The 24,625-nt window shown below is 37.5% G+C and overlaps 1 protein-coding gene across 9 annotated transcripts in view; it reads left to right on the forward strand.

The window, feature by feature from the left end:
* Positions 1–24,625, forward strand: part of NELL1 (neural EGFL like 1) — a 286,028-nt gene that overhangs the window by 58,382 nt on the left and 203,021 nt on the right. For all 9 annotated transcript variants that reach the window (XM_001234166.7, XM_015286235.3, XM_015286242.3 and 6 more), the window contains 7 exons: positions 312–408; positions 6,011–6,083; positions 6,329–6,411; positions 11,347–11,481; positions 12,325–12,427; positions 14,884–14,957; positions 23,157–23,256. In XM_001234166.7, the coding sequence (XP_001234167.3) occupies positions 312–408; positions 6,011–6,083; positions 6,329–6,411; positions 11,347–11,481; positions 12,325–12,427; positions 14,884–14,957; positions 23,157–23,256 (665 nt within the window). The remainder of the gene's footprint in view (positions 1–311; positions 409–6,010; positions 6,084–6,328; positions 6,412–11,346; positions 11,482–12,324; positions 12,428–14,883; positions 14,958–23,156; positions 23,257–24,625) is intronic.

Here is a 24,625-nt window from a genome sequence, read left to right on the forward strand (position 1 = left end):
TTTATTTTCCCTAGCGGGGTGGGTTCTGGTATTGTGCTACTTCAGTTTAGCACTGCACAGTTGCACAAGGGAAACTGCAATTTTCTTGAGTTTCCATGCATTAGTGGTTTTCATAGTTCTTCTTTCTATTTAATTGCTGCTTTTGAGCTTATAATGTACCAGGAAAACTGTCAGCAATAGGCATTAAGTGTTTAATGGAGGGATTAGTTTTTGTTCTGCTTCGTATTTTTTTTTGTTGCTGACTGAATTTGACTGGGAATTTTTAAGAGGACAAATAGTATTTGAGTAATGGCAATGCTTTCCCCTTGCAGGATTTATGAACGCATCATTGATCCCCCAGAAACAAATCTGATACCTGAAAGTAATTTATGGCTTGGACAGAGAAACAGGAAGCATGGTTTCTTTAAGGTAAGCATATATGAAATAATACATGAAGAAGGAAAATAGGTTGGCAGTGAAATATTTCCGATTAGTTATCTTACATTCCTGAAATGTGATTTGTATGAATTTCAGTTGAAACCACGGGCCTCAGATTTGAGACAGGTCCAACATAGAGAAGAATCTGTTTGTGCGAGGTAGAATATTGTAGTTACTGACTGACATGCCCAGTATTTGACATTTTTGTTCGGTTTCCTTACTTGGGGTTTCGCCTACCCACTGTGCCCTGCCTTGCCACTCCTGTGTAAGTAATGAGACCGTATTGACAACATCGGAAGTGATGGCTTTAATCTTCAAAATTTCCCAAAGCAAAGGCTGAGCTGTAGTCTCCTGTCCAGTCAGTAGTGACCTTAATCACTTTTGGAGACTTACCTCTCCTTGATTTTATTGGCAGAGTATCCTCACGTGATGCTAGTTGCCTGAGGTGTCTCTTCTTTGTTGTCTTTTTCAGCACTGACTTCCTGATTAGAGGAGGTCTGCTAGGCTGTGTTCCTGCAGTCTTTGGCAGATACTCATTGTTGTGTGCAATGTGTGTGCTTTGCTGCAAAACAGTAGATTTTCTGTTTCGGGAGTAACTTCATTTCTCTGTATTTTCCTCAGATAAGCATGTCACATGTCTCAGCAGAGTGGGTAAAGGGCATCTTGGTTTTGTTCATGAGCCGCTTTGTCCTTTTGGAGCTTCTATTCCTTCTAAATAACCCAGGCTACTTGAAAGGCTGACTAGCTGGCAGGCAGGATGGTCTTTCCATTTTGTAAGTCTTCCCAAGATACCATCATAGAATATGCCAGTATATGCATGTGAAATAAAAATTTGCAAAGGAAACATAAGCGACCAAAGACTTGAAAAGTATTCTCCTATATATTTTATTTCATTTATTTATTTATTTTTGGCTCTTGGCGATCTTGTACTATTTTATGATTGATTTTCAATTGCAGAACTAACCAACAAAAAACACCTCCTCCACCTTAGTATTAATACTTTAACTCCAAACGCAATCTACAGAAAAGCTGACAATATTTCTTCAGGTTTTGGTTAACAAGCCATGGAATATCTATCAGTAAAAGAGCCTATATAGTGTTTGATAGGCCAATCTGTGCATTCTTGATATTGGCATGGATTTGTTGCCAAGGTGATTTACTGCCCACTCAGTTCACTTTGAAGCAGTCAATTCATAAGATAATTCTATAACTTGCTGCATTTTTGAGGACCTTGCCTCAAAGTCCCTATCTTTTGAGAAGATAGGAAATCTATTTTTATGCTAAAATTATTTAGGGTAGGATTGTTGTAGCAAATAATGATTTTAATTGTGAAACAGAGATAAAGGCTAACTTCTACCGTTACATTACGGTTGACGAGTTGCTCTGAGCCTGGAGTTCATTTAATCTTTGAGCAGCCGAGCTGTCACTGTAAAGTGAAATTGATAGCATTATTTTATTTTACAGCTGTTTTTTTTTCCTCAGCTGCTTTCTATAATTCTACAGATGGTAAACATATGTTTATAGCTACATAGGAAAAAAAGTTGTTTTGGATTTGCTCATCTTAAATTCTCATTTTATGCAGACATTCTATGCCTCAGAACTCTGGGATATTATATGATTGTAAATTAATATTTCTTCACATTAACACTTTAGAAACAGCAGGGTAGCTAATGATATGCTAATGATCTGACCATTTTTATTGATAATAATGAAACTCAACAAGTGCCTTACTTTGCTTCATGGTGTGTTTGAATATTTCTCTGACTTTCTTCAGGGCAGAAATATTTGTTGTATTTTTAAATGCTGCTTTATACTTTCAGAAATCTTACTTTAGTACGTTACTCATACCAAAAACTTGGGACTTTGCCTGTTTGTAAAGAGTACGCATCTCTTTCTGTATATTTACATGCTCAGCAGGACCTCCCATTCTTTTTCAGAGCAATTTGTTTCACCATTTTAGAATATAAATAAATAGATTTGTTTTCCCTAGAGTAAACAGTGATCTGCAGGGAAATAAGAGTGTTAAAGAAGAATTAGCATTTTGTATGTGTGTTGGAGCCATGATAATATATGTTTGCATGAAAAAGCACTGCATACTATTCTAAGCATCATCTATACTGTTGCAAAAATATTCTTATTTTAATGGTAGCTAGTTAATTAATTGTTTCTTCTTTCACTCTATAAGTGAATGCATTACAGCACATTCTGGGCCATGTTCTCGTGCTAATTTCAAATGGATGATTCTTCAATATATCAGAAGAGTAAGGGGAAGGATATGGTATTCTAATACAATATTTTTAAGGCATAGTGACTGGTCAGTGGCTGCCATTTTTCTTATGTTTTGTTCCCCATCCTTACTCTCGGTGATTATTCCACAAATAAGCTTGCTGGGGAATCAAGTGCTGTACAGCATAATCATGGGAGTGGAGGTCTCAGCCCTTACAACTAGGATTTCTCACTATGTAGTTCGCCTGTTTTGGCCAAACATCTGGAATTCAGACAAGGCTGAATAGTTGTAGCATATCACATATGGGAGCTAATGCAGACCAAACTTAAGATAGCTTGATCTGTTTGGTTTGAGGGGAATCTTGTGAATTACTTCCTTTGAAAAATATGCATAGATCCTTCAGGCTGCTTTGTGTGGCCCAAAAGACAGTTTTGTTTTATTGCTAAAGAATACTCATTATATGAGATTGGGAAACAAAAGGGAAGAAAGATGGTGATACCAGGCATGCAGAAGACCCTTATTCTAGGATGGAATTGTTGGCTATCATTGTCAGAATTACTTGCAAAAATTCATTCTGTCATTGAGGAGAACCCCTCCCCTTTAGTTTCCCTTCCAAATACTACTGCAGAAATGAGCTTGTTAATGCATTGCTGTCTAAATGATCCTTATTGAAAGACAGTAATTTTCAGATCTGCTCTAGAAGGCTTTGATCTTAGAATCCCACTGTTGTTTCTGGGGTACAGCAGGTGCTTGGTATTTTAACTGTGCATCATTATACATACACTTAGGCCTCTGTAGTCATTTTGGTCCTGTACTTGTAAGGAATATGGTGAAGTGAATGTTAACGTCCAGGCAACTGTTCAGGTGCCTGACATGGAGTTCATCTTCACTGTGTAGAGGAGCATAGTGCTGATGTGGTGGCTGTCTAGTGGGGTTGCTGTAGCACTGCCCAGGCATGGGGCTTACAGAGCAGCTGCTGGAACATCTGTGCAGAGTCTATTACCAACTTTAGCCAATGCGTTTTACAAAGCTGTGAGGCACACATCATCTTTGAGGCAGAAGTAGGGTTTAAAGAGGGTGAAAAAGATTTTGGCACCTGATATCTCCTTATCAAGACCAAAATCTCATGTCTTACCACAGAATGTGGATTGAGAAACTCTGCATGGCGCTAAACTAAAGCAGGGATTTGCCCACTGGGAGCTGTGTATGCCTAATTCTTCTGGCTGCAGCTGTAGAAAGCTCTAAGCAACCTAGACTTAATGCTGAAGGAGGAATAGTCCAAGTTTCTTCATATGTGTTGCAGTAATTATTGCTGTAATAAGCATTTGCCTGTAATGAAGTCTTTCTATTAAAAAAATACATCAGCAAAATCTGTGCTCTTTCAAGTTAAAGGTTCACTTCTGTATTTGATCGTGGTAATTCTGTCTGTTTCAGAAGGGTTTTTTTGATGTAGAAGGTATCTATCCTGGTAAACTGGTGTTCTTACATCAACCCACAGTAACGTGTTTTCTTGTAGCCAGAAAAAGGCACAGAAATAGCTGTGTTTTCTCTTCAGGTTGTTTGTGCTCTTGGGGCTACCAAAGAATGTGGAAGACAAAATTTTAGCAAATGAGATAACCTCCCTTCCCCCCCCCCTTCCTCCTTATTCTGTATTTAAATGCATATTTGTCCAAATGACAGTAGAGGAGCTGTAATGCAATAAATGTGATAGAAAATTCCTTATGCACTTACTGAAGAGAAAAAGGAAAAAGAAAAAAAAACATTGCTTTTCTCTGGATGATGTCTTGTTAATTTTGTGTTATGGTACACTGAAACTTTGTAAACTCATTTTTTTCATGGTTAAACCTTTCATTGCAGAAATGTATTTTTGTACTTCAGCTTCTAATTTCTTACTGATAACTACTAGCAGAAAGTGCATGAAATGGCTTTCAGGATGTTTCTTTTCCTGTTGACAGCATTGCTTCTCATTATTATGATGGTTTCATTATTCTCATAGATGAAAAGGTTAATAAATGTATATGCTTTTGTGAGAAAGACAGTGTGATCTGATTATGTCTATTAATATTTTCAGCTAATATTTCATCATAAAGCAATAAGCAAGGAACAGTGTTTCTCATTACCTTCTGCTGTTTTAGAAAGCGAATATGTAAATGTGAAATGTTGCTGCATTTGCAAGGCTTCAAGCACAATGGCCTATATTTTATTTATGGATTGAAATGAGCATTTTGAGCAAGTGACTGCCCTTAGTCTGCAATAACTACTTCACTGCAATTTAACCAAAAACTGTAGTGATCTTACAAATCAGTAATTTAATTAGATAACTGCCACGATCTTCAATTTGAAAGGAAATGTATTAAAGTCTTCTGTGTCTGGGAGGAGACAGGCATGTCACTCTGTCTGATGAACAGTCAGGGAAATGCAAATTGCAGCGCTTTCAGTCTCTTGTGTTCCCTTGCTCCTCCTACCTAATGACCATGTAATTATTAAAGTTAGTGGACACTGGTGAGTAAGCAGGCTACACAGTTTAAAGAAAAACAAAACAAAACTAACAAACAAAAAAACAACAACGCAGGAAGAGCTTTGCACTCAGTGAATGCAAGCTCCAATGTTTTTAAGCTATTGGACAGATTTAGGGCTCCTCAAGGCAGACATGTGCAGGGAATACTGGCTGACCCTTTGATTCCCCTGCCTTTGTCAGGGATACCTAAGTCAGGGATAACTTGCAGGCTGGTACTGGACCTTCTGGTACTTTCTCCTGTCCTGCTTGGTCTGATCTCTGAGCCTCACATGACATGCACGTATGCTCCTGACCTTAGTCCTGATTTCCTCTAGCTCTACACAGGGGATCTTTCCATCTGCCTGGATTAGAGAGCAGATTTAATTCTAACTGATGGTGTGATTACATGAACTGTTTGCTGAGATGCAAAGCCAGCAGGCTGCACGACAAAGCAGACAAAATATAGATGCTTACACTCTTGCTCTTTATATTGTTCTTTGTATAATGATATGTTTCACAGTCTTGTTCAGCTAAATCACTAAAGAGTAGTGCTATGGTGGTGTTTTTTTTTTTGTGGTGAAGTGTATCATGTAATGGGTATTAATGTATTTTTTTCACTAGTTCAGTGCCATTTTGAGACATTTAAGCAGCTTAGATTTGTTGGTTGCAAAACACAAAACTAAAAAAAAGCATGTATGATAATTACACGAGAAGCTAGGAAGGAAGAGTTGCTGTGTTTTCATCATGAGCTATATTCCATATGAGCAGGCTGAAATGGTCACTTCTTTGTACACCATCAACTGACTTATGAAACAGGTCAAAGTGAATGTTTGTATTGTATATTACCAGTTATCTCTTCTTTTACAAAGGGTGTTATTCAAGATGTGAAAGTTGTCTTTATACCTAATGGATATATAACGCAGTGTCCTAATCTGAATCGCAGTAAGTATTATTTTCTAAATGTTTTTTTTAATGTGGATGATTTCTTTGTTTAGAAAAAAAAATATTTTCAGAATTGTCATTCTTGTGTGAGCTGACACAATGTGTATATATATAAACAGATTGCATTGTATGTTCAGATAAGCAGCACGTAACATTTTAGCTGTGCGACAGACTTTATTTATTTATGGGTTATAATGTCTTTCCCTCTCTTCCTTCCCTTTTCTTTTTAAACTTCCTTTATTGAGCGTGCCCAACCTGCAGTGATTTCTTAAGCCTGGTGCAAGGAATCATGGATTTACAAGAACTCCTGGCAAAAATGACTGCAAAAGTAGGTACCTAATCATCTTTGTCAATTCCCTGTTTCGTTCTGGGCTAAGACCATCATATAAGTCTTTGTTCCTATTGCAGTTATTTTATGCTTTCATGGTAGAGCTGTTTTTCCCCTCCTTCTTCCAGTAGCCCTATCTGCAGTGGACTTAAGGAGACGGTTTCGTGGATGTCACTTAATTCTCATATAGCTTCTATTGTCTGGCTCACCATTTGGTAGCTAGTGACAAAATGCCCATGGTTTGATTTCTGTAAGAAGCCTTAGCTTGATTTTCCTTTTCATGCTGATAAACATGGAAACAAAGGAGTGAAATCACTCAACAATTTCCTCACCGTGTGATTCTGTCAGAGTGTGTTTTTGCCTGTGGAAAGTCCTGTGAAACATTCATGGTTTCTCCTGGGGAGCTGAAATGAGGAAATGCTTATAAATCTGTTGGCTGTACTGATCTCACCACGTTTGATCAATGACTTTTACAGTGTAAAAACTGAATCCAACTCCAGGTTAGGTGATGTCGTGTTTGTCTTTTTTCCCCCTTCTGTTTTGGATTGGGAAAACGATGAATGGGTAGCTCTAGTGATTTTTGTTGGGGATTTTCCTTAGGCTCTGTTCCCACACTGTGCAGTCGACATCTGTCTTAGCTAAAGCCCTTTAGCTCAGCCTGTGGTCAAGTTCCAGGTTAGGAAGCTGTGTTTTTGAGGTGGGTGATCCCCTGGCTTGCGTTAAAGGGTACTCTGGGAACGTTTTTTTAGTGTTAATATTAGTGAAACGTCTGTTCTTGTGAAAAAACAATTAATTGTCCTATCTGAAACAGCACTTATGTGTTACCTACGTGTAGATTTAAGTGCAACAAAAAACATCCTGTAGTTACTTTCAATCTCAGCATTGTTACTGAAAAGGAATTTCAAAACTAAGATGTGCATAGTAGTGTTACTAGCAGAAAAATATTGGTATGTCTGATACTTGCTACTCTGCTGCTTCTAAGTGCCCTTTCCCTCCTAATAGGAAGAGAGGAACTTCCTAAAGACAATGAGCACATTATACTGACTGTCCAGTTACCCAGTTGAAATGCTTTGGACAAGTTGACTCCAAATAGGAAATGTGAAGCTTTTAGTTGGGTTTACTGCTTGTACTGTGAAACAGGCAATTATTTTGAGCCCTGCTGGTGCCATGAGCAAGTTCCAATTATGCACTGTACTGAATAACTTGCTTTCTCTACTGTTAATTATATTTTTGCTTGCTAGTACTTTATAAGGGAAAGCAAATAATGCAGCATCTGTACTGCAAAGACTCTCGACTTCCAGAACATGGTGCTGAGATAATCCTTCACTGTGAGTTCCTTTTCACTTATAGTAGTATAGACTTTTTTTTTGTAGCAGTGTGTGCAGAAATACTATTATTCAGGAGAAATACATGCAGCAGAAAAAGAAATGATTTTGGTAGACAAATGCAAATTAAAAATAGAGAGGTGTGAGAGAAACATTAAGATTTGTATCTATCTTTCCAGTCCTGGAGGTCAGTAGCCACAAGCAACACTAGTACAGGTAAAAGTCATATCATATGGGACATTTGGCAACCAAAGAGCAGGACTTCAAAGGATGTACAGCATTCTGCAGAGATCCCATTTGGCAGGGCAGATGGTCAGAGGATGGCCTGCTTATGTGCATGAGCAATGATGCCTGGCTTCTGGCCCTGCAAGAGGAGATGCAGAGAATGAGTGCGATGTTTTAGATAGCAGGCCCTGTGTTTCCAAGTTCACCTGTAGCTTTTAGGATCTGTGATAGCTAGGGTTTCACTTATTCCCTCAGTCTGTAGTTGGTTACAGATGTATTACAGCACTGAATAACCCAGTGAACGTTGTTTGCAATGAATGTGTATGTGCTATTTATATAATGCAAAACTATGAAGATGCAGACCAGGGCTTTTGTGGGGAGAAAACATCATATCCAGTGACTGTGGGGTCCTGTAATTTTGGTAGCGGTGCAAATTATGCAGTAGATAGGAGAAGGAGGTATGAGAGCTCTCCCTTGAGCTTTATCTCAGGGCCCCATGAGTCTTGTGCTGGCTCAGAGGCAAAGCACAGTTGACAGAAAGTTGTGTAGACAGTAAACAGGTATACAATGATGGCCTGAAACAAGCTTACTGCCACTGTCTTCTTCATACCAATGTTTGTAAAGACAGTTTCTAAAGCTTATGTTTGTTTTGCCATCATTTGAATTGTCTGAATCTTTCCAATAAATGAGTTTAATTGAGCTAATCTTCTGTCTTTTAGTAGAGAAGCACTGTAGATCGGTGTGTTAGAAATTGAGCTAACATGTTAATTTACAGCAGGTGAAAAGGAGTGTGCTATATTTCAGCACTCCCAATTGATATGCTGAAATACTGCTGTCTTCTCCTTAGAAATGATAGGTAAAGTAGTGCAATTTTAGCACTCTACTGAAATCAGTGTGGGCATCTCCTGCATGTATTAGAGTGGAATATAATTTATTTTTGGTAAATTATGAGTTCATGTAAGAGTGTGCTTTTTATTCATTTATTTGTTGCTGGGATGGGAAGGAGATTCTAAAGACTGTCAGTGCAAAACTTTCTAGTGAGTCCTTCCTTCACTGAGGTCAGATGGTCTGCAGCTTGAGTTTGATATTCAAAAAAATAAAATGCTTTAGTTCGTGGAATAGTTCATCTGGTTTGTTCATATCATGAACGTATATGACCATGGATATTCTGTGAATAAAATTTTCCTGGTCATCTGGTTTCCAGGTTGTTTTGTGAGACATTTGTTGTTGACTTCACTAGAAATAATATGCTTTAAACAGAAATCTGCCTTTGAAATTATTTGTATGGACAGAAGAGAAGCATGGAAAGTAAACTATGTGAATAATGGCTAGCCAAACGTCCCTGAATGTTAAGAACTCAGGATTAGGTTAATATATGCAAACTTGGTATGTTGTGGGCTTCTTCAGTAATATATTCTTATTCATATCCTAGGAAATATAAGATATGTGAAGATCCAGATTTTAAATGTTTAACAAATTTAGTTCTGTGCATTTGACAACATTTGAAAGGGTCTTTTTATCTAATTTAATGGAGTAGGAGGTAAATGAGATTTAAACAAATAAAGCTTACTAAGCAAGATAATATAAACAATATAAAAAGCTGTAAGGCAGAAAATATTTATTTTCTTAGTGTTTTCTTCTCTTCTTTGAGTAATTTGTAGTACTGACAAAGGATAATATTACGTACCATTTTCAAAAATGTATATTCTGGAAAAAAAAATTTTAATTGTATAGCAAACTTGTATGTGAATGTTCATTTTTAATTTGTTAAAAAAAAAAAATACAAGACCTGTAATAAAGTAGAAGCACAAGACAGATCAGGCACCTTTTAAACAAAACTAAATATGGCTTTTACACGGTAAATATAATGACTAAATAGAATAATTAGAGAAAAGGTTCTGTTGAAAACAAGCAACTTAGTAAGTGGATGATTTTTTTTCTAAAATGTGAAGAGCAGTTTTGAAATCACCAAATGTGCATGTGAAATCACCAGATGAGTATCAATCCCAGTATTACACCAGATTAACAATTTAGGAAATAAAGAACGGTTATTCAGAGCTTTCTCTCTTGAGGACTGCAGAGAAAAAGACCACAGCTAGTTGCCTACTATTTTTTCCTTTTCTTCCCCTAAATATCTTGCTCTTTTATTGGCAGAAATGAAAAAAGGCTTATTAGAATATTTTCACGTAAAATGGTAGGAATTTTAGAGGATGAAAATGTACAAATATAAAATATATGCCATTATGTAAAAAAAGTCTGCAGCACTGCACATTCATCTTTATAAAGCCTATAATGCAGAATGATAGCACTGGATTCATAACAGAATAAGGTATGCATTCATTTTGTCATTTGCCAAATTTACGTAGCCTCAGTGTTTGTAGTGGTTCCAATGCGAATGCCAAAGCAAAAAAATTGACCTTGAGAAATTGTCTTCTAGCTGGCAACAGGATGGTTTCTAGAGCAATGGCAGTTTTGGGGCCTGAAGAAAGCACTTTTACTTCCAAAGATGCAGTCTGGACTTTTCATTTTCATTTTAATTTTTATTTGGATTTTTAGTTAATGAGAATGTCACTAGAAGTTGTGTTAGGGGTTAGAGGTGATGACATTAGATATGCATAGAGCGTTCCTCCCTGCATGAATCTCAATTTAAGATGGTGCCTCCAAGGAAGGGAAGGTGGTGGGAAAATTCCAAAAGCCTTGTCTGTTTTTTTCTACTGCTGTATGAATGTGGTTTGCCTCTACTTGTTATTGCATTGTGTTTCATCAGTAAATACAGCAATTGCTAGTGTGTAGATAGTAGTAGTTGGAATTGAGGAGGTAATGTGAACAGTAAGGAGTTTTAAGTGCTATCCATAAATCTAGGGTATTTTCCAGGAGCAGGACTTGTCCGTGGATCAGTCTAGGAATACCACTCTGTATTAAAATGCTGTAAATCTTACTATCATAAAGTTATGGCCTCTCTGAGTCAGAGAGCATTAGTCTAGCTGATGCTGACAATGAAGAGGTAAAAGTAATTAGAAAAAGTCAGTCTGCTAGCCATCATGATTTATAATTTGTAAACAAATTGATGAGCAATTAAGAAATTTGATTTAAAATCAATCGTAGCTTATGTACTTTTGGTAGTGCCTGAGGAGATTTTAGTGGGGTTCATTACAGTACAAGAGACAGTTGTGTATGTCATAAGCTAAGGTTAGTTCACACACATAGCTCCATCAAATTCAGATGAGTAGGGTATTTGTTACCCACTGACATCTTGGTTCAGAGTTTCAAATGTTGTAGTTAAATTTGGTTCAGATGAAAATAAATTTAACATTTTCTCATATTTGCTTTCTAAAAACCATGTGTTTGAACTGAAGAAATCTCATCAAGTTAATTTCATTTATAGCTAAATTATGCAGAAGCAAGACTGAGTCGATTGGAAGACTGTCACTGTGAAAAGACTTGTCAAGTAAATGGATTGATCTATAGAGACAAAGATTCGTGGTTTGAAGATGATCACTGCAGGAACTGCACGTGTAAAGTAAGAATTTCTAAGGACTTTAAGAAGTAGGACTTAAAATGTGAATAAGATACTTGAATACATAATGTGAATTCTAAGAATTGTTATGTTTTTAGCATGCATCTAGTGGCAGAATGAACAATAGGAAGGGAAATAGTAAAAATAAATAAATGAAAATCTGGCATATCTTATGTAGAAGCTTTAAAAGTAAAATCTTTCCCTTGACAGTCATGTCTTATTTGTTTTCATTTTATTTGTGAGGACTTCTATGGTTTTGGGGTAAATGTAGACATTGTTTGTATTTGATTTTGAATTTTTTTCACAGTAGTTTTTTTTTTAATGGAGGCATTATCTTAATAGTATTCATAGATGCTTAGTTGCATCTTGAATGGTAACAATATGCAGATCTTGTTTTCAGCATTTATCACTTTGAAAAACTAAGAAACAGAAGAGTATTAATATGTAAATCTTGTCTTGTTGAAATTATTTGATAAATATCTGAAGAGAGTCTGTTTGTTCAAGAAAATAGAAAACTGATTGTTAAAAATCTCAGATGATTGGCAGAGCTTATGGAAAGTGGTGCTTATGTTGTTGTAGTGATGAGCTTATTTTCTCTTCTTGATGTGTTTTACTCAGGGAAAGCAGAGTAAAACCAGTAATAGGTACCTACACAGGGATGGTTCATCTTCAGATGGCCTTGGATTCAGATCTGTAGCTGGATTGGACTAAACTTGTTAATGAAAGATATGTATAATGCACAGTGCTGATTTCAGTTACCATAATAGTTTTCTGCATTATCTATTTTGTATATAATATTCACTAATTACAGTGATTGATTTTTTTGTCTTAAAAACATTTTCTTAGAGTGGAGTTGTAGAATGCCGAAGGATGTCCTGTCCCCCTCTTGATTGTCCTCCTGATGCTCTCCCAGTGCATGTGGATAGCCAGTGCTGTAAAGTATGCAAGGGTAAGTAGACCATAACAACGTTTTTCTTCCACCCTCTGTTAAGCAGCTAAACATGTCCTGAAAGTAGGTGCATTTTACAATGACTTTAAAAGCTCCTGATAATTCAAGTATGGTGAGCCTCAGAATATTTTCTTATTTGAAACACTGAGAGTCTAGAAAGTTCCCTCATGAACCTGTGGTGTACTGGATGCTTCTTTTGACATACGTTTGCTGACAAACATGTAGTACAACAGTTAAAACTGGACATGAAGTAATTGCTAGGCACCAAATTGTAGATTCAGCTTATATCCCCATGAAAAACTGTGCTTCTGATATTTGTAATGGAAAGATGAACAATCAAACTTGTCTTTTGTCACTGATTGGCACAAACTTGACTCATTATTCTGACAAGAACTCAGCTTGTCTGTCAGTGGGAAGAGATGTATGGAAGTTGATTGAAATTGATTGCAAATGCCATCTCCTTGACAGAATGATATAGTAGGGCCACAGTCGGTTGCTTTCGGGTATGTAGCAGTAATTGCAGGAGATTTCCAAGGGGCTGCACCACAGGTGTTAATTTCTCTGAGCTTTTCTTGTTTAGTTTTCTTAGAATCATCACTTGTAATTTACTGTCTCTAAGGATTATTGAATGGTTGGATTATTGAAGTTTCCAGTCTCAGCTGTGGGTTAACTAACAAAGCAGTTCTGGTGTCTGATATGTTAAGGGTTTTAAAAACGAGGTGATTCTGTTTTGATCCCTGCCATCTTGTGTTGGCTTTAGATTACTATCTGACAAAAGGCTATAATTGTGTTGAAAATCTCATCATTTTTCTCAGTCGTGGTTTAACTTGCTGTCAGGTGTCTGTGGGTTTTTTTTTGTTAAAAGCAGTCATGTCAGGAGAAAAAAAAATAGAAGAAAATGGAAAAGTTCTTTAATTCATTGTCTCCCAAAAATATTTACTTGAATTAATAATGTAAATGAAACTTCCTGAAGTTTTTCCTTGTGGGATCGCAACTCAGGCATATAAACTGGGATAATTTTAGAAAAAATCAAGAAAACTGAGATACCAAAAGCAAGATACCAAATACATAGTGGATAAGGAAAACAGACTTCTTTTTGAAAATTAGTTTTTCTTTTTTATTATCTTTATTTAAAAGAGCATTTGTATGCAAGTTTAAACTGAAGATCCTTAGAAGCACATTTATGTGAGAAAGCTTATGATGACTGACCTAGTATTTCTTCAGTTTTAAGGTGTGTTTAGTCAAATTGGCTGTGACAATTGCTGTTGTGGAAAACTGCCTGTTGGCATCAACTGTTAAAACTGTGTGCACACCTGTAGGTGCTTACAAGAGAAGTGGATCTGTGATTTATTTTCTGAGATTTGAGTGCTTTGAATGCTTCCACTTTCATAGTGCTTTTGCTACAACTCAGGAAATGTTTAAATCTTTGTTCACTTACAGTACATCTTTTTGCTTTCCTTTTAGTTTAATTGGCCAGTCTACTACTGGTCAAGCATAGAGATAGAAACACTGCTAGAAAATTCACATTATCAGTATTCAGCATTGAATTGTTAGTAATGTTGAGTGCCTTTATGATGGATACTTGATTTGTGGAAAATAATAATAGACCAGTTGTTTAGTTAGTATATTTACTGTCCTTTTATGGAACTGAAATTTAGACATTCAGTTCCAAGACTACTGTGAATGTTTATGGTAATACTTGACCAAGCTGTTGGCTCCCATGGCTTTGAGTTTGTGTTCTTCATAGTGGTGGTAATTCTAAACTAAGCTAGTTGATTTTTTCATTAGATGAGGAAAGCTCACATTCTAATCTCTTGGCTTGTTTCTGGAACTGGTTGTCTTTAGCAGAGGGGTCAAAACTTCAGGCAATATTTTTTTTTTTTAGTAGGAACTTTCAGTTTCCTTGGAAACCTGTTTATTTCAGGTGCATTTTAAGAATATTTTTTCTGAAGTGTATTTCTTTATTGATTCAATAGTCATCTGCTTCATCAAATCCCTTAGCCAGTGCTCCAGTGAGTTGAAGAGTTTATTTTTGTGCCTGCAAAAAAACATTTGAAGGTTTAACTGAAATCTGTGCTTATATTACTCTCTTGATGTACACTAATAACCATCTCAGTTTTCTTGAAACAAGTAATGAATACTTCTAGTAACATATATAGCACCTAATCTAAGTGTCAGTAATGAGAATATTTTCTAATGAATGGTAATGTATTGGGCTCTATTATTTGTTATTATGCTCTTATTCATCTTCAGTTCAGGAAATCTGCTCTTAAAATGAATTATTAGTTTTTATGTATCATACTGACTTCTGATGAAAACAAAATGTATTTTTAATGTATCTGTATTTGAGTGTGACTAGTTTTAGATTAGTGTTATAGTTTTGCTTTTGTTTATTACTTAAATGCTGATTTTATTTATACATTTTTAATCCCTCACCTTCTTCTCCCAAATTACAGCAAAGTGTATCTACGGAGGCAAAGTGCTAGCAGAAGGTCAACGAGTATTAGCTAAGAGCTGCAGGGAATGTCAAGTAAGTTTAAGTTGTAGAAACTTTCCCTGATTTTAAATGTGTGATGTCCAAATGTAGTGATAAGTTAATGTATTTTTAAGGCTCTTTTCATGCAAATGCGATATCCATTGTCTTGAAAAGGTGACCTTGAAGTCGATGAAAGCCACAGACATGTAAACTAGGCAGCAATATGACCTTTGCAGTGTAATAAAAATGTGTGAAGTGACTTGGAGGGATGTTTCCTCTTATGTCTTCATTTTATAATGCTGACAAAGAGGAAGTAGCATCTCGAGCCAGTTGCAAATTTAAGCCACACATGCTAAGATTTGTAGCAATCTGACTTTTATTGTTTGAATTATTCTAAATTTGCCCTAGTGTTACTTAAACTATCTATCTTGCCCTATTACTAATTAAGGTAAATTATGAAGGACTGGGCTGAGGTCTTTCTCTGTCAAGTTCATAACTCTTAGGCAACAAGTGATATGGATATGGAGAAGGCTGAGGTGCTCAGTGACTTCTTTGCATCAGTCTTCACCAGTGAGAGCTCTAGCCATACCACCCAAGCTGCAGAAGGCAAAGGTGAGAACTTGGAGAAGGAAGATCTGCCTACCTGGTGGTAACTAACTTGGCTTCACCAAGGGAAAGTCATGCCTGATAAACTTGGTGGCCTTTTATGTTGGAGCTATAGCAGCAGTGCATAAAGGAAGAGCAACTGGTGTCATCTACCAGGACTTGTGCAAAGCGTTTGATGCTGTCTGGTCAACAAATTGGAGAAAAATGGATTTGATGGATGGATCACTCACTGGATGCTTGCACTCAGAGAGTTGTGGTAGATGTTCAGTGTCCAAGTGGAGACCGGTGACGAGTGGTGTTCCTCATGTATTGGTGCTGGAACCAGTGTTAAATAAGACCTTTGTAGGGTGATATGAACTGTGGGATTGAGTGCACATAGAACAGGTTTGCAGATGTCACCAAGCTGAGAGGTGCAATTGACATACTGGAGGGAAGCAATGCTATCCAGAGGGACTTGGACAGGCTTGAGAGGTGGGCCTGTGCCTAACTCATGAAGTTCAACAAGGTCCTACACCTGGATCAGGGCAGTCCAAAGCACAGGTACAGGTTGGTTGGAGAATGGCTTGAGAGCAGTCCTGAGGAAGAAGGATTTGGGAGTATCGATTGAGGAAAGATTCAACATGAGCGGGCAATGTGCTCTTGCAGCTCACAAGGCCAACAGTGTCCTGAGTTGCATCAAGGGAAGTGTGATTAGCAGGTCAAGGGAAATGACTCTGCCCCTCTACTCCTCTCTCATGAGATCCCACCTAGAGCACTTCATCCAGTTCTGGGGCCCCCAACACGAGAAGGACATGGAATTGTTGGAGTATGTCCAGAGGCGCACCACGAAGATGATCCAGAGGGCTGAGAGATCTATGGCTCTTCATCCTGGAGGAGAGAAGGCTGCAGGGAGACCTTATAGCAGCCTTCCAGTACCTGAAGGAGGCCTACAGGAAAGCTGGGGGAGGGCCTTTTTATAAAGGCGTGTAGCAACAGGACAAGGGAAAATGGCTTTGAGCTGGAAGAGGGTAGATTTAGACTAGATATTAGGAAGAAATTCATTACTGTGAGGATGGTAAGACATGGGAACAGGTTGCCCAGAGGGGTTGTGGATGCCCCCTCCCTGGAGGCATTCAAGGCCAGGCTGAATACAGATTTGAGCAACCTGGTCTAGTGGGAGGTGTTTCCACCAATAGCAGGGGTGGTTGGAACTAGTTGATCCTAAAGATCCCTTCCAACCCAAACCATTCTATGACTCTATTAACTGCAGTTGGTATTTAAGAATGTAAGTAAAGGGAGGCTGTGTTAGATGAAAGCATTCATAACAAGAAATGTTAATGAATATGTGAGTGCTGAACATGGTGTGTAAGTGTGGCAGAAACCAATCCTTGTCAAAACTTACCTTAGGAGAAGAACGTAGTAGATTATTAAAAAAAGCCCATTTCTCTGCTGAGACATGCATTTGTTCCAACTAGAGTATGTCTGTGCCTTAAATATGATTTATCACTTCAGAAAGGCATGGCTGTTTTAAACACATTTGCTCCCACATGTAATTTTTCAAGTATTTTTGATTTTTATGTCTTACTGAATTTATGGAAGGGAAGTTGATACAGGGAAAACTTACATGTGTTATTAATAGATCAGTGTGTTAGAACAGTTATTGGAAAAAAATATCATGATCTGGTTATTGCTGTGCTTGTGGCTGACTGTACAGAGCAGTAATTTTATGTTCACTAATGGAAATGGACAATAACTGGTTGTAAATGCAAAAGCAGCTTGTGCAAAATTACTTTCCTGTTGTTAGTGTTTGGCTGTATGGAGGTGCTCGACGTATATACAAATATGTGGGCAAGGTCCTTGCTTTGGTCCTTGCACTGCATTAAAAACATGACTTAGACTGTACATCTGGGAGGCAAAGTGACTGTATGCAATAAGATGAGGAGAATGGGAGGATTTTCATATTAAAGTGAGAACAAAGTGATCTGAACTACCTCTGTGGAACTCCTCTATGCTATAAATAAGAGCATTATACTCATTTTTACAAGTATGATAATACATTTGCGAAGATGAAAAGTACATACTGACCATAAAATATTTCTCATATTAAGAAAGATGGAAATAATGAAAAGAGCTTTTGCATTTTATGTACTGTTAAAGGAAATGGGTATGTCAGTGTTCATTGCAGTAGTGTTGCAGTTTGCATTATTTACACCTGAATGAAGCGTATTAATAAGTATTTAAAAAAGAATCTGTTAATGTGATATCATGGAAAAAATGATCCTCAAAAAAAAAAAAAAGGGGGGGGGGGAGGTTTCCACAGCTCTGTTTCAAGATGATGTCAAACCTTGCTGGCAAAATTTGTCATTCTGACTCTGGAAAGTATTTAAGCAAGTACCTCTCTCAACTTCTACAAGAAGTAGTATCTGTTGACAGGAAGTCCATTCACTGTATCTCAAGCATGACTTTGAGTAAGACACCAGCTTATTTGCTGCCTTAATTAGCAATGCTTGCTAGATAAAATTTGAATGTTGACGAGTTGAACTTCTGCTATAAGCGATCATTTTCTATTCAGCACACAAACCTGCTGGTGGACAAGGTGAGGAGATTTTTGCTGCTTTTGCCACTTGTGCTGTATGACTAAAAGAAAGAGCTTTGTGCTTAGGGAAATGGCTCAAAAAAAAAAAAAAAAAAAAGTACTGCGTGTGGTTTAATTTCCAGACTTATTTCCAGACTTGAAAAACAGATTTCAAATTTGAAAAGTTGTTGATCCATGAAAGACATACAGTAGGAGGTACAGGTCAGCCGTCAGTTTATTAATGTAGAATGACTTAAAAATATGGAGGGGGAAAAAGTCTTGAGGAAAGTAACTTTTGTGTCTGTAAAGGAGAATGTATTTGTAGGTACATTAATGTCAAGTAGTTAAAGTTAAGATTTCCCACTTCAATTTTTACTTGAAGATACAGTTTTATTTCTTGTGCAAGAACCAATTTAAGCTAACAAGGCTTTTAACTTGGATTTATGTCATCTCACAAAAATAATAATACTGATGGATCCTGATGGATCAAAGGTTTTCTTGATCAGTCTGAGCAGTTCTTATTTCTGAAAACTAATCCAGACTAAAAAATGTATTTATGTTGCATATCCTCTTAACCATAAGCATTGATGCTACTGATAGACAGCCATTTACTTGTTTCCAGCTGGAATCCTGCCTGCAAACATTCTCTAGATTAATCTACAAAGAGAAATGGCAAAGTTAGTGCACATGTGTTCCTAAGAATTGCAGAATTGGTTGAGGTTGGAAGTGACTACAGGAGGTCACCTGGTTCAGCCTCTCTGATGAAGCAGGGCTGCCCAGAATGAGGTGCCCAGGACCACATCAATGTGGCTTTTGAAAATGTGCAAGGAGAAGACTCTGCAACAACATCTGGGCAGCCAGTGCACTCTGTCACCCTGACAATAAAAATAGTTTAAAAAAAAAAAAAGTTTCCTGATGTTCAGAGGGAATCATTTGTGTTTCCTTTTTGTGTTGCTTGCTGTCTCTTGTTCTGTCACCAGACACCACTGGAAAAAGCCTAGCTCTGTCTTCTTTGCATCACCTGTTTAGATATTCATATGCATTAATAAGATCACCTCTGCCCCCTACACCACCTTATTTTCTGTAGGTTGAACTGTCCCAAACCTCAGCCTTTTCTCATAGGAAAGATGTTCCGGTCCCTTAATTATCTTGGTGACCCATTACTGGTCACTCCTTAGTTCTTCCATTTCTCTTATGCACTGGGGGAGACTTCAACTGAATACCATATTCCAGGTATGGTCTCACCAGTGCAAAGCAGAGAATCACCTCTTCCCACCTGCTAGCAGTACTTTCCCTAATGTTAACCTTCTGTGCAGAATAGGCATGTGATTGCCTTGTTTGACTTGGTGTCCAATGGGACCTGCAGGTTCTTTTCTGCCCAGCTGCTTTCCAGCTGGGTGTCCCAAATGTGCACATACTGGCTGGTGCTTTGGTGTAGGGGAATTGCTAGGTCATAGCTTGCTCTGGTGCTTGGGCACCTGGTGAAGGGTTGTCGCTGGCCCAGGAAGCACAGGCACATTGTTTGCACCTGTGCTCCCCATATGACCAGAAGGGGTGGAGACGGGGTGAAGCCACCTGTACTCATATGAAGGCCAGCCATGGAAGGGAGAGCTCTTGGACGTAGGCTGCTTCCTGAGAGGAGTGCTGCACAGCCACAGAGCCCTTTCACCAGTGAAGTTCAGCTCTTCTTTCTGTATATGACTCTTGGCCTACCTGTGAGTACTTTGCCTGCTATTGCCAAGAACCTGTCAGAAATACTGTCACTTCTTCATAAGCAAAACACTGGGGCTGTTCCTTCTCAGATGCAAGACTTTGCAGTTGTTCCTGAGGTTCCAGTTACTGCATTCTCCAGCCTGTTGTGGTCCCTACGGAAAATGCAGGAGTGTCTGAGATTCAGAAAACTTGTACCTATGGGCATTCAGTGTTTATTCCAGTTTGTGGATTTCACCAATCTGAGAATGTGGCTCATTTGAAGACAATAGAAAGAGATCTGTAACTTTTGTTGGATTGGGAGTTTACTGCTGATCAGTTATGATCTGGGCTAAGACCTGTGATTTCTAAGACTTGATTTCTATTCATAACTGGCTGATGTCCAAGAAGATGTTATTGTTGCTAGAGTGGGGATTCAGAGTGCCATATGAATTCTAGAGAGAGAAGGCTCTGTTAAATTTCTGAAAGCTTGACTTAGAAGTTTTTCATAAAAATAAGGAATAATGTCCTATCTATAGTATTAACTGAAAACTCTATTTGGAACTGAAAGGCTTATCAGTAATAAAAGGGATAACGTTCTCCCTCAATGAAAACAGCAGGAAACAACCAAAATAACCCAGACATCTTGCTATTATTTTTTGAAGTTAGCCATCTCACACAAGCTGCCTGTAGTTCAACTTTCCATTGCATGTTACTGATTCGGCTTACGCCCAGCTCTTTTTTCTTAATGGACTTAGCTTTCTAATTGAAGAAATTTAATTATCTTGTAAATGTTTAATTCCAGATCTCATTCTTTGTAGATTGTATGCCACAACTGGAGCTTGACCTATTCATTCCAGGAAAAAAAGAGGGCTTTTTGACATCCATGTCCATCCGGAATGTGTGACTATATATGTGAATTGAGCATAAAAGTCAGTCATTTTCCTAAGGCAGCCTGAAGCAATAATTCCGAAATGTGAACTACTCTTACTTATGGGTCGATAAAATCTGAAATCTAATGATGATAATTCTTATAATTGGATCTGTACTAGCTTATACCAAATTGATTATAATCCAAAGAATACTTAATATGGAAAGTTTTTTATTTTAAAGCTTCTGAATGATGTTTGTTTTCCCAAGAAACAGATTTTGCAGCAAATTGGAAACTTCGGGGAAATAGTCTTAATGATAATTGAGTTAATAGAAATCTCTCTCTCTTTTAAAATCTCCTGATTCATTAAGACAGTGTGATTTTGATTTGACTTCCAGTTTGATTTGACTATCCAGTTGGCTTATTTGTCTTTAACATTTTTTTTATCTCTTGCCATCCATTTGACTAGATTGATTGTCAGTCAACACCTTTTGTTCATATGATGGCATACTGCACCCCTTTTGCACTTATCTTGTCTGAGCTTTAATAAGCGATGAGTTATAGCAAAAGCTTTATCCAGCTGGTAGTTTGATAACATGATAGTAAATGATGGCTCACTTTGCCTGGTTCTTTCATCACCTTTGTTACTGTGGTTGCACAGGGAACGGTGAGGCATTCTTCCCTTTCACTTATGGAAGTCAGTGCAGGAAATCGAATACTTCCATTAACTTCTCTGCTTGTGCATGCACTTGCTTTGATGGTATGTGCTGTATGATAGTGTCAGGAGTTTAGTTTTTTTCTTTTTTTAATCAAAAACACAAAGCAAGCAAAATAAAAGAAAAATGAATACCTGTTCTTATTTGTTTTTCTTGACAGGAAGTTGCAGCAAGGGCAGCTTCAAAGCAAGAAGACAGCTTAACCTTACTTAGACTTAAGATTGTAGTTTCAAGAGCAGTCACTAGCAATGTCTGTAGAATGGTCACTCCCTAAGTTTCCTGAAGTTGCTGGGTGCTTTGTGCGTTGTTTGCACCTCGTAGATTCAGTAAGCATTTCTGTGTGCGTAACTGTGCAGGATCTGGAGTCTGAAGAGATGCAGCTGAACCAGCGCGGCCTTGTTGATGAGTTTAACTAAGAGCAAGGAATTTTACCTGTGCTCCTACTGACACCTGAATTAGTCCTTCAGTATGATGTGGTACAGTGCCTTGTAGATGTGAAAGCAAACTTCTGGCTAGCATGAGCATCTTGCTTCATACTATATGGACAAATAGGTGCTGTTAATACGTTTTGTTCAAAGTCACGTATCTAACCCTCAGATTATGAGATTGTTGCCTTTAGTAATGTATTTTGTCTTTTTATGTAGTTTTCCTATGCTTTCCTAGTCCTAGATGAGTTTAGGTAATATTTTACATATTCTCCATGATTTGTTATTTTAAAACCATCTTTTTGTTCTGCTATGTGAAGCAGTGTGAAAAACATTTTGGGAGGAGTGGGGCTAAGCTCGTATTAAACAGATGCATTGGCAATATAGTAGGCTATTAGCTTTCTTAGTGGAGATTCTAGTCTTTTGGAAGATAAGATTACTCAAGTGTAAACAGTCTTGTAGAATTGCTAGCATACATAGTACTAAGCAAAAGCCTGTTTGCAAGTGTACCTGCCAGTACACTTGTAGAAGAAGGCAATGCTAATGAAGTAAATAAAGGTAGGGAGAAAGATGGAGTGGAAGAAGGAAAAGGAGAAGGCTACTTTGAGACAAGATTACAAGAATCAGCTAAACAAAGGGTAGGACAGCAGTTTGGTCTGCAGATACAATGAAGCTGATTTTTCTGAATGGAAAGAAGACAAAGTAAAATTATGTTGCAAAATCTCCCCAGATATGTTCTATGTCAAGTATTTTAGAAAATTCCTACAAGGAACTAGATCCTTTGTATACAGTCTTACTCTAAGTCTAGTAGAAATCAAAATTGTGAGACCGTCTTTACCTTGATTTACATTTTATTCAGATATTTCTGTATGGATACCTCAAGATGATATTTCTGCTTTGTCATACCTTCAAAGGAATTTTTGAAATTGGGTGATCAGTACTTCTAAAGAACAGGCCCTTTTAATTGGATGCAGCAGAGAACTACAGTGACGTGAAAATGTTGGTTTTCTATCTGCTGTGCATAGTCAAGTTAAATAACTTAACAGTGAGTGTGCAGAATATGAACTAAGAGAAGTAAAACTTGGACTTTCATAAAGTTTGAAGATGTTTTTTTTTATAAAAACCTAGAGTGAAGTTCTTTAATTCCTTTGAGTACTAAAGTGTCATAATTTTTTTTTCTTTCAGTTGTGGGCAAGGAAAGGTTCAACTAGATTGCTTTAGATTCTGTTATATTTAAGAAAAAAAAATCTATAGCTTGGTCCCTGCTAATTTGCTGTTGTTACTAGAGATTGCCAGAATTGTAGATGGAACGTTCTGATCCTTTCCCTTGCATGTGTTTTCACTAATGTCATTTAAAATTATTTTTCTTTTTAAACTATTATTTATTTTCAGAATGGAGTTTTGGTAAAAGTAACAGAGACTTGTCCACCACTGAACTGCTCAGAAAAAGATCATGTTCTTCCAGAGAACCAATGCTGCAGTGTTTGCAGAGGTAAGCCTGAAACTACGCATACTTTGGAGGAGTATATGTTGCTGATTCAACTGGGGGATATGTTGTGAGGAACAATTTCTTTTTAATGATATATTAAGTACCTCTATAAACTTGAGTCTGTAATTAGCCTTCACATAATGCCAGAGTGTGATATTCCTTTGGGTACAAGACGTATCAGATACATGGCTGTAATTGCTGTGAATTAGAGGGAGAAGAAGAAAAGGAAGAGTTGGGGGAGAAAACGTGTGATATCTCTTAAGAATTCCCATTAGAAAGGAATTGTTTAAACGAGGTATTTTATGTTGCTTGAACTTGCAACTATGCTGAATGTACAGGGCTATAAGCTTTTGGGGGGGTGACGCTTCAAGCTCTTTCTATTTTAAAATGACAATAATAAGATTTGAGTTTGATACGTGCTTTGAGGCTGACTTAGTTCTGAACTCTCTCAGGATTCTTTTATGAGATGAGCTGGACAATTATCAAATCAAAATGAAAGAATAACCCTAGAGTGCAGAAGGGCATTTTTCTTCTTTTCTATGGAGTGTTGAGACATAGATTTCCTTTCATTGTTCTCTTTCATTTCTTGTGAATCTTGGTTGCATGCTGCACCAGACTGAACAAGCTACTATCTTCACTGAGGAAGTTCCCTTAAATGAGGAAAATACACATTTCACAAGGTTAGAGAGCTCAAATAACTTTTCTTCTTTAGGTGTGTTGTAAGCAGTGACCTATTTTGGGTGTAAGGTGTTAAGATCATATCCAAGGAATTATTTTGTGCTACCTCTGTTCCACCCCTCTCCTATGGCACTGAGACTCAGATAAGCTTAAGGGGATATGGTCTCTCAGAGCAGGATTTAGCGATGCACATCAGGAATGTTAAAGAGAGAGGCATGCCTAGTGAAAGTGAAATATTTCCAGGCTTAGATGGTTATCATGGGGCCTACTGGGCTACTTTCTTGCCTGTATGTAAATTCCTCTAGAGAGCCATTGTAGATGCCAGTGAAGGAGTTCTGGCTCTGTCCCTTAGCCAGTAAAAAATAATTAATAAACACACATAGTTAAATATTTACTAAGGCCTTGTACTTGCAAGCATATGCGTGTGGTTGCAGGGACCAGCACATTTGAGACGGTTTGCTGGATGATGGACTAAGAATATACACGTTAATTTTTTAAAGCACTTTCTAGAAACATCTGTAACTACTTAAGCAAGCACTAAATGTTACTTCTCTGTCTCTTAGAGGGCTCAGTGTCTTAATGATGCTTCTTAACAGATGGCCCAGTTTGATGTAGTATAGCACTGAAAAAATTTGCTTCATTAGTTTAAAAAGCACTAGAAATCTGAAAGCTTCGAAGTTGATGAAAGATAAGT

The sequence above is a fragment of the Gallus gallus genome, chromosome 5, assembly GCF_016699485.2.
Source record: "Gallus gallus isolate bGalGal1 chromosome 5, bGalGal1.mat.broiler.GRCg7b, whole genome shotgun sequence".
In the NCBI taxonomy this organism is placed as follows: domain Eukaryota; kingdom Metazoa; phylum Chordata; class Aves; order Galliformes; family Phasianidae; genus Gallus; species Gallus gallus.